Genomic DNA, 15000 nt, shown 5'->3' with positions numbered 1-15000 from the left:
CGCGCTCCGATGCCAATCCCCCTTCGCACCAGCAGATGGCTCCACCCGCGTCCTCCTCCACCTCGGCCCTGCTGCTGGGTGACTCCAAGGCAGAGCGCATCGCCCGCTACAAAGCCGAGCGGCGACGGCAGCTGGCCGAGCGCTACGGCATCTCCCTGGAGCCCGACGCCGCGGTGGAGCCAGACTACACGGGCCGCTACGCCGCGCGCCGCCGACAATCGGACGGCTCGGATCGCAGCTTGCCCCCGCCTTCCTCCGCCGCACGGGAGGAGGTGATTGGTGGAGGAGGTGGAGGAGGAGGAGGAAGTGGGGGTTATGGAGGTCAAAGATCGACGCGGTCGTCCAGTCTGGTCACCTACCCGCCGTCTTCGGACATGACGCATAACACCACCGCGCAGCCGTACGTCACGCACTCCCAGACGGAGGCCGTGCTGTCTGAGAGGGAGAGGCGCATGAACCTGGAGAACCAGCGGAGGGCGCTGGAGAGAGGAGGAGGTGGAGGAGGTGGAGGAGGAGGAGGAGGGGGTGTGGTCTCTCAGGACTCTAGCTCCGCCTACATGGACGTCTCTGGCTCCTCCCACAGGTCCAGCTCCTCCCCTGGCGATCTATTCATCGAGCAGCAGGCGCAGAACATCCTTCACAGACACGGGTAAGAGGACACACACACACACACACGCACGCACACACACACAAAGAAATAAAAAATACGGATACCATGGCCGGATTACCCATAAGGGCCAGTGACACAGGGCCCAGGGGCACCAATCAGAGGGCAATCAGAGGGCAATTTGCAGCCTAAAAGCAGCCTATTTGCAGTGGTGCAAGCAGCCTAAAAGCCTCTGAAAGGCCTTAGACCTCAGAGGGTTAACAGTTATTGTTCATAAAGGGGGCACCAATGAGGTATAGGGGCACCACATTGGCTTCATAGCGGTCAGGCATACACAGACTGTGACACAGACTTGCAAACCCACACCCCAACCTGGGAAAGTAGGCTATGCGTACATTAACATGTAGCAGTGCATGTACACACAGCTAAACATGTGTAAACAGATCCAAACAAACACACAGATATACACATGCAAACAAGTAGTTAATGAATTGACATGTACACACATGCATGCACACACTCAGGTGCATGAATACAGACACTGTTGTGCAAATGCAGCCCCCAAAAGAAAAACATACATATTTACAGTTACCTCGTACACAAGCAGCACATTTAATTGCTTCTGTCAGGATCGGAGAGGCAGGCAAATCCAAATATTTTGGAAAGAGTCGTAAACAACTTAGCAGCATTACAGGACAGATGAATGTGTAGTGGTTGATGCATCTGCATACCCGCTACCATGAAGAGCAGAGCATTGCAGGGTGGTGGAGAATCACAGCTCAAGGCGCATACAACTCCTCATAAGGACTTCTGCAGAGACTCCCCTCCGACTGGACTGACTGCCAAGGAAACACACACACTAACACACTCACACAGACACACTCGGCCCACTCAGAAAGACAAACACACACACACACACTCTGACAAGCGCATGGCGCAGCAGCGTTCCAAAAGAAATTGTAAAGAAACAAATTCACAAAAGCGCATACGACAAAGAGCATATTGTCAAGTAAGCTCCATAGATAGCATTGCCCCACTGTCTTTAAGACATACACACAGAGACACTTACAGACACACACACTCCACAAGTGGTTTATTATTTTATTAAATGGTGTTACTGTGTGTCATGTTGTGTTCTCATTGTGCAAAGCAGGACCCAGAGAACAAGCGCTGCAAACTGCATACAACTGGCTCTTGTACAGTCAGTGGCCTGCCTCAATGCCTTTTGGGGCGACTTAAATAGTCTGGCTGTTTCCCTGCGTCAGCAACTTTTGACTCAAGGCAGCTGTGTGTCCATGTATTATGAAGTGTGCGTGTGTACGTGTGTGTACGTGTGTGTACGTGTGTGTACGTTTGTACGTGTGTGCATGCGTGCTTATGAGTTTATGTGTGTCTACCGTTGTCTGTGTGTGCGCTCACACACATTCTTCCACTCAGTAAATTGAGTCCTGTGCTCCGTGATGCAGCCACCTATGCAGACCCCTAATGAGGATGGATGAGCCAATATGCTGGACGATCAGATACAAGTGATCGCTAAGCGGCTATTTCTGCTGTGTGTGTGCGTGTGTGCCTGTGGGTGTATGAACGTGTGTGTGCGCGTGCATGAGTGTGCACACGCAGAAAACCTTGATGGAATTGATATTAATGTATATGGAAAATATCATCGTCACCACACATTGATTAGATTTGTGTGTGTGTGTGTGTGTGTGTGTGTGTGTGTGTGTGTGTGTGTGTGTGTGTGTGTGTGTGTGTGTGTGTGTGTGTGTGTGTGTGTGTGTGTGTGTGTGTGTGTGTGTGTGTGTGTGTGTGTGTGTGTGTGTGTGTGTGTGGACAGGGGTGTGTGTGTGTGTGTGTGTGTGTGTGTGTGTGTGTGTGTCTGTGTGTGTGTGTGTGTGTGTGTGTGTGTGTGTGTGTGTGTGTGTGTGTGTGTGTGTGTGTGTGTGTTTGGCTATATTTTTTCATCTAGTCAGAGCATTTAATCAGTTACCTTAAGAGAGAGGGTATAAGACGTATCTCAACCTTGCCTCTCCCTACGTCTCCATCCATGGCTGAAGTGCCCTTGAGCAAGGCGTTGAACCCTATATTGCTTCAGGGATTGTAACCAGTACCCTGTAATTAACTAAGTACCTTTGGCATCAGCAAAAAGCATCAGCTAAATGTAATGTAATGTCATTACTATGCCGTATACCATTACAGCATAGCTGGTCCTTTCAGCGTTATAACTGAATATTATACAGTGTCATTGCATAATAGGCTGTCCACATGGCTTTGTACGTTCTTAGAAGGCCAAGGCCAATGCCCACCACCACCCCACTCCTCAGTCCAACAGACATATCAGTTTCAACAGTCTCACCTTTCCAAAGTGATCCTTTCATGGTATGCGTGGAAGATGTTTGAAGTGATGTGTGTGCCTGTGTGTGTGTGCCCGTGACTTGTGGAATGTGTGTCCACCGTGGATGATGGATAAGGACTGTGTGCGAGATGAGATTTCCCTGTACTGTAGTCCGTCAAGTGTCAAGCAGAATTATACGTTCGTGCGTATATGTGACAGAGTGTGGGTGCATGGGTGTGTGTCTGTGTGAGCTTGCGTGTATGTACGTGTGTGTGTGTGTTTTAAAGCAGCAGAATGGTGTAGAGTAGAGGCTGATTGCGTGTGTGCGTGCGTGCGAGCGTGCATGCGGTGCGTGTGTGCGTGCGTGCGTGCGTATGGCCTTGGTCTCTGACCGGCATCTCTCTCTCTCTCTGCTGTGTTCAGCCCCAGCTGGTCACTGCAGACCGATCGGGAGGGGGACACCCTGTCCCCCATCAACTGGCCCTCCAGGTATTCGCCCCCTTTTGGCTTCCCTCCCTGCTACCATTCCACCCCCCTTCTGCCGCCCCCCTTTATTCTGCCATTTTTTTCCGCCCCCCTGTCCCCATTCTACTCCCCCTTCGCCTTATTCTACCCCAAAAATCTGCCCCCTCCTAATCACCTCTACTCTCAGCCCTTTGTTGTAAAACTTTAATAAACAGTTAGACGTTAAAAAAGCAAGTTGCCCTGCTGCTTTTAGTTTGTAAGCTAACTCAACTCAAGGCCTTCTCTAGTTGAGTGAACTTACAAATTTAAGGAAGCAGGGCAACTTACTGTTTTACGTGTAATCGGCTGGCAATGTTTTACAGTTTTAACAGCACCCCACACCCACCCTGGCCTCCTAATACCTAGACTACAGTCCTCTCTTTTTTTATTACCACCTCCTCCCTTTTGCTGCTCCCACCCCCCGCCACGATCACGTCTGCCCCCCATACAGCTAATCTTGGGCTTACCGAGTTCTTGCTGTGTTTATTTGTTTGGTTTTGTTATTTGTGGCTTACGTTTGGGGTGTTTTTTTTTGGTTTGGAGTGGCGTGGAGTTCATTCACACGGCCGTGCGTCCATTATGTGTGAAATAAAAATACAGCTTCCGTCCCATTTTGTGCCCCATTTTTTTAATTGACCTTACTAATAAGTGGCCCCCGGTCCTTGTGCCCCCCATCCAACCCCCATCGGAGTGGCATCCATGACCTTAAGCCATCTCCATCTCCATTTCATCTATTCAGCTGTCAGTCAGTCAGCAGTCGCAACGCTGACTTGGTGAACAGTTTCCCATCAATCATCCATCATCCTTCATCCATATGACCATGCTCTCCTGTTGTACAGATACAGTGTGTGTGTGTGTGTGTGTGTGTGTGTGTGTGTGTGTGTGTGTGTACATGGCTGTATCAGTAATACTTCTTATGCAGTTTGCTTTAAAGTGTAGTTCTTTGTTGTTGTTGTGGCCTCTGTGTATGTGTGTAACTTTGTGTACTTCTTGGATGATGTGCAGTGGTCCAATGTCCACTGACGCAGTATGAGGTCAGAAAAGTTTTGGAGGACCACCACAATGTTTGTAGAGTGTAACAAGCGTTTGGGACTGGCACAGATCCCACTAGCGGCCATAAACCAGACATATGTGCACTTAAGGTCATACTCATTTGTTAACATTAGGCATTTTTCCCTTTTGTCTAAGTGCTTTGTCAAACATCTCAACCGTCTGTTCATAGCCCAAGGACATAGTTATCTTTGAACATTCCATGGGGGTGTCCAGTTAAACTAAACAATAAAATGTTTGAGTGGTTTAACTCAAAAAAATATGCAGTAGAGGTCAAACAAAACACACTATCCTCTTTGCTCCTTTTTAAGCTATATCGGTGGTGCACCTTGGAACAGTTAGCCATTGATGTAAAGACTGCAGGGCAGGGGAGAGATGAGAGAGCAGGAGCGGGATCCATTGGGTGGGTGGGAGGGGAGGGAGGTAGAGAGGAAAGCAGAATGAGTCTTTGATGTCTTGTTTTTCCTCCGTTTCTTAACCTGAGGCACAGCAACAAAGGCTCAGAGAGGGCACCGCAGTGCAGTTCCCTGCTGCTCACCTGTGGTAGAAGAAAATAGAACAGATTACAGTTGAATAGAATTCCACATTGATTGTACGATTTGAGCTATACAAATTGAGTATCAATCAGTTATCTGCGTACCTGCGGTGGGAGAGAATGTAACTGATTACAGTTGAATAGAATTCCAGATTTTTTTGTACGACTTGTGCTATACAAATGGAGTTATTATCATCATTCTATTCTCTGCTTACATGCGGTAGAATGTGGTAGAGAGCGAACAAGAATAATTCTTCCCTCTCTGGTAGAGCAAAATGGAGCTGATTGGAATTAAATACAATCAAATATATTCATTCTGCTACAGCACAATGAGCTCTATGATTTTATGAATTATGCTATACAATTAGTCATTATTTTTCAATCTTTTAACTTCGAAAAGAGTTGACTGGAATGGGATGTACTGTAATACAATTGAGCATAGAATAGCAAAGAGTGGCTTTTGTTGCCACTCAGCTCTCGTTGCCAAAGTACGCTCTACTAAGCTGTAATCATCACCCTGTTGAAGCCAGTTCACCCCTCAATGCAGCACAGCGCAGCAGGCTTTGGCCTGAAGAGTTGCAGTTAGTTTGTGTTGGAGACACTTCTGCTCTCTCATGTGTGTGCTGCCATTGTTCAAAGCTGCGGGTAGTGAAGGGAACTGTACCTTTATGTGAACATGATTTGTGTGTGTGCGTGCATGCTTGTGTGCGTGTGTATGTGCACTCGTGTGTGCCTGTGCGTTTCCCGTGCGTGTGTGCGTGTGTATTTGTGTGTGTGTGTTTTGGCAGTCTTTGTTCCGCCAAAGCCATGCTTAGCTGTTGTGGTGTGGAGCAGCAGCAGCGGTAGCCTGAGAGCCTCTTACACATGACGCTAAGCCCTGCTAATGCCCCACTGTCTGCTCCGCACCCCTCCGCTACGGCAAGGGGAATAGAATTACACTGAATTATAGCGCGCCATACCACTACTTTTCTCTCTCTCTCGCTCGCTCTCTGTCTCTCTCGCTCGCTCTCTGTCTCTCTCGCTCGCTCTCTGTCTCTCTCTCGCGCTCTCTGTCTCTCTCTCTCTCTCTCTCTCTCTCTCGCTGTGTCTCTCTTTATCTGTCTGCATGTGTGTCTGTCTGTCTGTCTCTCTCTCTCTCTCTCTGTTGCTCCGTCTCTCTCTCTACTCAGTCTGCACCCCCGGTCTCTGTGTCTGCCACACCCCACCACCACACCCACCACTCATAGCTACCCGCAAAGCATCATGGGTAACGGGAGCAGAGGTAAATGGGGACTATTTTAGCTGTAGTTAAGTAAGGGTGTAAGAGGAGTCTGATATAACAGGAGTCTGATGGAGAGATGAAGACTTGGCTTGAGTAAAACAACTACAAATGATGTGGTTTGAGAACAAGAGTAGGCTTTGTGTAGGAAACGGAGTGGATTCGAGATGACAAACCATTTCATTTTCTTTTTGATATCTGATAGTGTGGTGTATTGATTATTCGCTTAACTTTGAGTTTGAGAGTTTGCCCATTGCCTATCTTGATCTACAATCAAACAAAACCTGCTGTTAATTTGGAGTGAAAGAAGCCATTCAGACATACCACAGCACACAGTACTGACCCATCATAACCTGTTCAGATCTATATCAGGCTATGGTGACCTATAGCAACCCCTGTGGATTTACAGCATGCTATATTGACCTACGTTAAAGCCCTACTGATCTCTAGTGTGTTGTGGTGACCGAGCATAATCCATACGGATCTACTACACTATAGTATAGTGGCCTTTCGTGAGCACCATGGATGAGCCAATTGCCATGGATGATGCAATACTGGGCCAGGATGTTTGTGGACAGGGTTAGGATCTATAGTGGCGCCTGACCAAGCGTAGAATAGTGTTTCTCAACGGGGGCTCCAAAGCCCCTCAGGGGGCATTGGGGAGTCCTAGGGGGGGGCATTAGGTGAGTGAAGTGAAAGCCCAAGAAGGATACAGGTGAGCAGGGGCAGTACTTAGTTGCCATTTGGGGGGCATTAGTCCACTTCATTTTTTATACTAAGGGGGACGTTGACAGGCTTATGATGAGGTCAGGTGAGTGTTTGGAGGTTTATGATGAGGTCCAATTGGTTCAAAAGGATGAGAACTCCTGGTGTTATTTTGTCCGAAATTAATATTTATATTTGGCTCTGAGAGGTTTGCTGTAGCTACATGAGGACTGATACTGTTACATAAAGGGAAAGGTCAGGCCAGAATCACCACTAGTCCCTCGGGCAAATGCCTTGAATGCTCTATCGCCAGTCCTGCTGCCCTGAGTCAGAGTGTGCTGCGGGGTCAGGCTGTCTGAGAGCCCACCTGCCCCCTGACCTCTTGGGAGAGACTAGGGGAGGTGGTGCCACGCAGTATGCTGCACTGCTCCACAACAGATTGAATGACAGAAAGTGTCATTCATTGGGAACTCCCTGTTAGAAATCAAAATAAAAAAAAATAAAAAAATAAATGACAACATGAATTATTATAAGAATTCATCAATTGACTCTGATGCTCTATGTCATGGTGTGTGGTCCTGAGCCAGGGAGTGCTGAAGGTTAAGTCTGACTTGACCCCAACTTGTCAGTCTGACCTTGTGAGTACTGTAGGTGAGGACAGGTCATATGCTGTAGTCATGCTAGATTAGGGCTCAATTCGAAACGGGAGGCAGTGACTCGATGACTCTCCTCCTACATAAACAGGTCACTGATCAGATAGGTGAAGTTAGCTGATGAAGCAGCCGTTACGAACGGCACTAACGAGTGCGCCGCCTTGCGCATTTGATGTTACGGCGATTCTATGGCGGGAGTTACGTTCATCACGTTAGCGCTTAGCTTACGCATGCTATTTGAACGGTGAATGATCGTCAGACGGTGGAATCGTAGAATAGGCTATAAATAGATCTAGCGACAGCATATTTAGATACTACAATGTTGATTTATCCATTCGATTTTCAATATCTACATACATAAGTGTCAGAATAAAGAGTATGATAAGGTAGTAGCTTGGGTAGTAGCAATGTTTGTTTTTTCAGGTTTCCGGTTGAGAGGGAGGTGGCGCACAGCATGTTGGGTACCAAGGCAGCGAAGTCAGCATCTGATGCTGACCTCAAATATCCCCGTTACGCCCACAAATGCAGTCAACTGCCGAGGGAGGAAATAAAGCAATTTTTCGTTTCGATCCACACTTCATGACTCGATGTCCAGTTAGCTCTCTGGAAGGACAGCTGCCTTCCCTGTTTCGAATTGAGCCATAGTACCCCAGACTCCACCACTTCCTCCCTTCTCACCTCAATACCTGGCCTTTGCTGTGTGTTCAAATGCTGCGGTCATAAAATACTAATGCCAATTAAGGCCAACCTTTCCATGGTTCATCCTTTTCTCAGTCTCGTAAATGTCCAGTTTGCTACGCAGTTCTCAGACCGCTAGTCTGTGTGTGTGTTTCTGACCTCTGTCCTCTGAGTTAATGGTGTACTGGGTGTTAGACGGTCTGAGCCTACCTGGCCACTCTGGCCATCAACTGCCACTTACCCCTCCAGCCGCCACCCCCCACCCAACAAGGTCAGATACCCCCCAACTCAATTCCTGGCCTGTGTCCAGTATGTCCCAATGCACTGGTCCCTAAAAATATTAAGGTTCTTGTTGTCCTCGTTAGGTGAAGAGAAAAACTGTTTCTTGACCATGGCACTCCATAATGTTGCGAATGTGCAAATTTGTGACATGTCCACAGAGGACTAAAGGACCACAGAGGACTAAAATTGCCCTCTTGTAGAGGTGTGGGCTTTCTTCAGGACTGGTCGTCATGTTCTCATAGAGCTGTGGTCTCCAATTCTTTTTCCAAAGGGGGCACATTATGTATGGCAAATGAGGCTGAGGGCCAAACAAATCAACTGACCGTATGACCACAGATAGCACACATGCGGTATCTGTTTTACCATTTGTTCCAACCACATGGCGGGCCAAATGTTGTCCATGCCTGGGCTGGATCTGGCCCGCAGACCTTTGTTTGCAGACCAAGGTCATAGAGTGTCATGGCCAGCTTGATGCCAGTGCTCTTGCCGGTACTGGTACTGGTATCTACTGTCTGCCGTCTGTATGGTCCCGACCCCTCATCCCCTGTGCCAGGGTCCACTGGGTGTCAGGCTGTATGGTACTGACCCCTCATCCCCTGTGCCAGAGTCCACTGGGTGTCAGTCTGTCTGGTACTGATCCCCCATCCCCTGTGCCAGGGGCCACTAGGTGTCAGGCTGTCTGTCTGAGTCCACATGGTCAGCTGGTCAGTCTGACCGCTTTGGTAGGTGAGGAGAGGTCATATGCCACAGTCATGCTGGGACATCAACGCCACCACCACAGATTGGGTTTCTGTCTAACACACGCACTCGCACATATACACACACACACACACACAAACACACACACACACACACACACACACACACACACACACACACACACACACACACACACACACACACACACACACACACACACACACACACACACACACGTGCACTCTCTCTCAACCTCTCTTGCATATGCCACACAAGAACAGACACACAAGAACAGACACACAAGAACAGACACACAAGAACAGACACACAAGAACAGACACACAAGAACAGACACACAAGAACAGACACAGACATACATACACACACGCACACGTACACGCACACACACACATCAAACACACACGCCCACACGCACACAAACTGTAGACAAGGACCCATCATTTCCTTTGCTTCATTGGTTTACATTATGTCATTTACTTGGGAAGGACATCAATACCTTGTTGACAGCTTGTTGAACAGCATGTTAGGGGCATAAGACTGTGTGTTTATTTGACTGGGACAAGGATGTATGTGTATCTTTCACGGTACCCTTTCATTTGGCTTAATCTGAGATGTGTTTTGTTGAGGGCTTTCGGTATGCTGGTGTGTTGAAGGCGGTTTATTTTTCTTGAGAAATCAGCTTAAGGGTGTGTGGCTTTGTGTGTGGGTGTATCCATGGATCTGTGCCTGGTGTGTGTGTGTGTGTGTGTGGGACCTCGGTGTATGTGTGTGTGTGTGTGTGTGTGTGTGTGTGTGCGTGCGTGCGTGCGCGCGCGCGTGTCTGCTGGTGTGTCTGTGTACGTGTGTGTGTGTGCGCGCGCGCACGTGTGTGTGTCTGTCTGTGTCTGTGTGTGTCTGTGTGTGTGTGTGTGTGTGTGTGTGTGTGTGTGTGTGTGTGTGTGTGTGTGTGTGTGTGTGTGTGTGTGTGTGTGTGTGTGTGTGTGTGTGTGTCTGCGTGTGTGTGTGTGATGTGTGTATGTGTGTGTGTGTGTGTGTGTGTGTGTGTGTGTGTGATGTGTGTGTGATGTGTTTGGTGTGTGTGTATGTGTGTGTGTTTGGTGTGTGTGTGATGTGTGTGTGTGTGTGTGTGTGTATGTGTGTGTGTGTGATGTGTGTGTGATGTGTGTGTGTGTGTGATGTGTGTGTGTGTGTGTGTGTGTGTGATGTGTGATGTGCGCGTGCGTGAATGCGAGTGTATGTGTGTCTATAGGTGTGTTTCCCTCCCCATCTGTTTTACATCAGCTGTGCTCTAGGCGTGGTGCTGACCCCTCTTATTGCATTACCTTAACCACTCATTCCCATGCTCCTCTGCCCCCCCCCCCCTCCTCTAGTCACACCCCCCCCAACCACCACAGTCCTCTGCACCCCCCCCCCATCCACCACAGCCCTCTGCCCCCCCCCCATCCTTCCTCTACACCAAGATGAGTGACAGACAGACAGACAGACAGACAGACAGACAGACAGACAGACAGACAGACAGACAGACAGACAGACAGACAGACAGACAGACAGACAGACAGACAGACAGACAGAAACGACATAAGAAGTGAAAACAGGATTTGTATTGATTGTAAAGGACACCTTGTTTTGAAGATGTGTGTGTGTGTGTGTGTGCGCCCGCGTGCGCGTGCGTGTGTGTGTTTGTGTTGGAAATCACACTTTTGTCTGTGTGTGGATGAATGCCTGATGCGCCGTAGCTACTGTATGCTTTCAGCAGGTACAGAACATTTGTGTGGGTGTTTGTTCCAAATGTGTGTGAAAGACGTGTGTGTGTGTGTGTTTGCCCATTACTATGTGGGTTGTGTGTTAATTTGTTTTTCTCTCCTCCCCTCCTCCACACACACACACACACTTTCAAACATCCAAAGAATCCGTGGCAGGGAGCGCGGTGGTGGATACCGTGATCACGCCACGCACACCACCTCACCCCCAGCCCCCCTTGCCCAAGCCCCAGCCCCAGCCCCAGCCCCAGCCCCAGCCCCCACACACCGCAGCGGGCCACCCGCAGACTCCTACCTGTCCATGGGCCGAGGGGGTAGAGAGCTGGAGGATCAGGACCAGCAGCCACAGCCACAGGTACAGATGGACGGCCAGCCGGACGGCGTGCCCACTCACGGGCTGCTGCGTAGCCGCAAGGCGGTGCTCCCCTCTGAGGTACGGAGACGCGAGCGCAGCGTGGACGACCCCCGGCGAGGAGGAGGTGGCGGTGGTGGTGGTTACTCTCCACCACGGCGCGTCTCTCCCACACGACGCATCTCTCCTACACGACGCGCCTCTCCTACACGACGCGCCTCCCCTACGCGCCACCACCGTGGAGGAGGCCCAGCAGCGATGGAGGCGACACCGCCATCTACAGGCCGGGAGAGGAGGAGCAGGGTGTCAGACCAGGCCCCGGATGCCTACCACCACCACCACCACCACCATCACCACCAGGACTACCAAGACTACCAGGACTCTGAGTCCCCACCGCGGCACCAGCCTTCACACTCCCATGCCAACGCCCCGACTCCTATCCACCACCACGCGCCCGTCTACAAGCACACCATGGCGCCCACCTCAGGTCAAGCAGGGCACCACGCCTACGCCCCGACCACTAACGCTCAGCCGGTGCCCTACACACAACCTCCTCCGTACACACAAGCTCACACTCACACACACACTTCTTCCTCTTCCCAACCGCCTGCACACGTCCAGACACACACCTGGGCTCCCAAGCAGCAGCAGCAGGAGAAGCCTACCGCACACACCGACACACACGCTCACTCTCACACTCAGGCACGCACACAATCCCCGGACGACAGCTTGGAGGAGGGAGAGAGCAGAGTGTCCGTGGCCCAGCTGCGTAGCACCTACCTGCAGGGAACCAGCGCCACCTACCAGCGAAAGGCAGAACTGTAGGTGCAGCCCACTGCAGCTCCCTCTCTATGTGTCTCTACTGTGTGGGTGTGTCTCAGCACGCTTTGTTGGTAACAAGACTAATGACGAGAAGTCTGCCTGCTTTTGGAGACTAATATTCGTCTTCTCACTTGCAAATGAGTCGCACACACACTTTCCAAAGACGATCTGCACTGGATGTGTGTGTGTCTGTGAAGACGAATAGCTGGGCTGTCTCTCCCAGCAAACTAACACGCACTCCCAACTCAAACACTCAGTACTGTTGAAATCCTGCACCTGACTAACCATGCCTTCATTCTAAAGCTTCTCACTATTTAATGTGTATGTGGTTGTAGCGGCTTGTGACATGTTAATGTTTTGTATGTCAGTATTGTTTGTTTGTCTGTTGTTTGACGTGTGCAAGCAATAGTGCTTTCTCTGCTGTGTGAGGAGTTTGTTTTTTATCGGTATACTTTTCTGACACTTTTGGGTGTTGGTGTGTGTGTGCGTGTGTGTGCGCGCGTGCGCGTGCGCGTGTGTGTGTGTGCGTGTGTGTGTGTGTGAAACTACAAGAAAAAGATGAAGGTTTAACACGGATGAATCACGGGTGTCGATGGCATGTCAGTTTTTTAGCACATTCTCTCCTGACCACTCTTTCCAAACCTGATCACCTCTCCCTCCTCCTTCCCTCCATCCCTCCTTCCTTTTTTCCTTATTCCTTTCTTTTAAGTATGGTATATTGTTTTTTCTTTCTTCCTCACACCTCTCCTTTCATCCTCCTGTCCACCTGTGGATGAGCGGTTTATTCTGTTCTATCTTTGTGTTTCTCAGAGATGTCAATCCCAGGTTCTGTAAATAAACACTCAAAACTCTCAAAATAGATAGATAGCTTAATGAGAATAGAATACATAGAATAAATAGCTTCTCAGAGTATCAGTGAATCAGCTAAACCATTTTTGAAGGAAAATTTCATGAAAATATAAAGACTTTGTACCTTCCTAGATGTCTGACTCTGTGATTGACAGCTCTGGTCTCTCCATTCTGTTTCCTGTCCCTCATCTGTTTTCTTCCCCTTTCCTGTGCTTATGCCATTGGCCATCCTCTGCGCCAATCAATAGTGATGACCAATCAGAGGATCCGCCTGCGGTTGCACCCGCAGTGGCACCCTGGAGGTCAGACAGGGCGGGGCGTCGTCCACGGCGGTACATCTCGGCCAGTGACGATAGAAAGACCTCGGAGAGGTTTAGGAGTCAGCCAATCACCTCCTCCGAGCGTCAGGATTCCGATAGGTACGAGTGTGTACGCGCCGGCGCTACAGTCAACCCGGAGCACGACCAGCACGACCAGTGTGTGTGTTTGCTGTGTGCCCTGTGACGCGTGATAACACACTCAGTTGGTGTGTATGAAAATGTGCGGACTGTACCTTTGAAGGTATAAGGTTATATATTCTGACCATTTCCAGTGTGATTAAACTGATGCCTTACATCGTCTTACGTAAAGGTGCTACTCATTTAACCTCTGCACCTAACACCCCGACGCCCCCTTGGGGCCCACACCTGCAGTGGATACTGATAATTCCAAAAGTGTGTGTGTGTGTGTGTACTCTGAACCTCTAGTGTGTGTGTGGACAATTACCATTGGTGTGTGTAGTCCACAGTGATTTAATAACCCCCCGGGATGGGAATGTCCTGAAAAATAACTCTCTCTCTCTATCTGCCTCCCTCTGTCTCTCTCTCACTCACTCACACACACACACACTGAGCCTCGTGGTTTTCCTTCATTGTGTGCGGTGAAGGGTCATGGCTCGTTTGAGACCAAATGGAATTATAATCCGAAGTTTGCGTGTGTGTGTGTGTGTGTGTGTGTGTGTGTGTGTGTGTGTGTGTGTGTGTGTGTGTGTGTGTGTGTGTGTGTGTGTGTGTGTGTGTGTATTGTGTTCATGTCTGTGTGTGTGTGTGTGGCCTTCGCTTGTGAAAGAGTCTTTGTTGCGCTCATGGAGAGCTGATTAACCTTGTCTACGTTTTGCCTCTGAGGCTGGCCCTCGCCCTCTCCCCTCTCCGTGCTTTTGCTACATGCTAACCTCCGTCTCCCGTCTCTAAACTACCGTAGCTACATCTACCGCTAACACGCTCTCCGTGTAGATCGCTGACCGGCCGGGACCTACTGTAACCGTACGTTCTCTCCGTCTAACTCCCCCGTCGAGACCAGCTGATCAATTGACCCCTAATCGCTCTGATGAGAGTACGTCACGACCGATCGGATCGATCGATTGGTCACACCTGTTGGGCTACGCTAATGGATCTGTGTTTCCTTCTTCTCCTGTAGGTCTGGAGTGAGTCCGGAGCCTGCTACCAGCGAAGGTAAGCTTGCTGCTTGCTCTCTTTCTCCTTTTCGTTGTATGGTAAGCTGGAATGTGTGTGTGTCAGGTAGTGGGGGCTCATGTGTGTTAGTGTGTGTGTGTTTGTGTGTGTGTGTGTATGTTGCTAATTCAAAGCCGTGTTCTGTTCTCTCTCTTTCTTGTGTGTGTGTGTGTGTGTGTGTGTGTGTGTGTGTGTGTGTGTGTGTGTGTGTGTGTGTGTGTGTGTGTGTGTGTGTGTGTGTGTGTGTGTGTGTGTGTGTGTGTGTGTGTGTGTGTGTGTGTGTGTGTGTGTGTGTGTGTGTGTGTGTGTGTGTGTGTGTGAGAAAGTTACTAAGAATGCACAGCTTCTTATGTGCGAGGCGATTTGTTTGAAGCTTTTATGTGGAGGTTTTTGAGGTGGGATT

General features: G+C 49.5%; 1 protein-coding gene across 16 annotated transcripts in view; it reads left to right on the top strand.

The window, feature by feature from the left end:
* The window catches only part of svila (supervillin a), an 83869-nt gene that overhangs the window by 20082 nt on the left and 48787 nt on the right, over positions 1-15000 (top strand). For 10 of the 16 annotated variants that reach the window (XM_063207131.1, XM_063207123.1, XM_063207134.1 and 7 more), the window contains exons 6-10: positions 1-649; positions 3363-3428; positions 11232-12257; positions 13356-13526; positions 14563-14597. The exon at positions 1-649 is cut by the window's left edge and continues 96 nt beyond it. In XM_063207131.1, coding sequence (XP_063063201.1) covers positions 1-649; positions 3363-3428; positions 11232-12257; positions 13356-13526; positions 14563-14597 — 1947 coding nt within the window. Of the gene's footprint in view, positions 650-3362; positions 3429-11087; positions 12258-13355; positions 13527-14562; positions 14598-15000 lie in introns of those variants that run through there. The other 6 variants (XM_063207137.1, XM_063207136.1, XM_063207138.1 and 3 more) reach the window with 4 other exon arrangements.

This window comes from Engraulis encrasicolus, chromosome 9 (genome assembly GCF_034702125.1).
Source record: "Engraulis encrasicolus isolate BLACKSEA-1 chromosome 9, IST_EnEncr_1.0, whole genome shotgun sequence".
Classification (NCBI taxonomy): Eukaryota; Metazoa; Chordata; class Actinopteri; order Clupeiformes; family Engraulidae; genus Engraulis; species Engraulis encrasicolus.
Note: the sequence above shows the minus strand (reverse complement) of the source record. Positions and strands in the feature narration are given on the sequence as shown.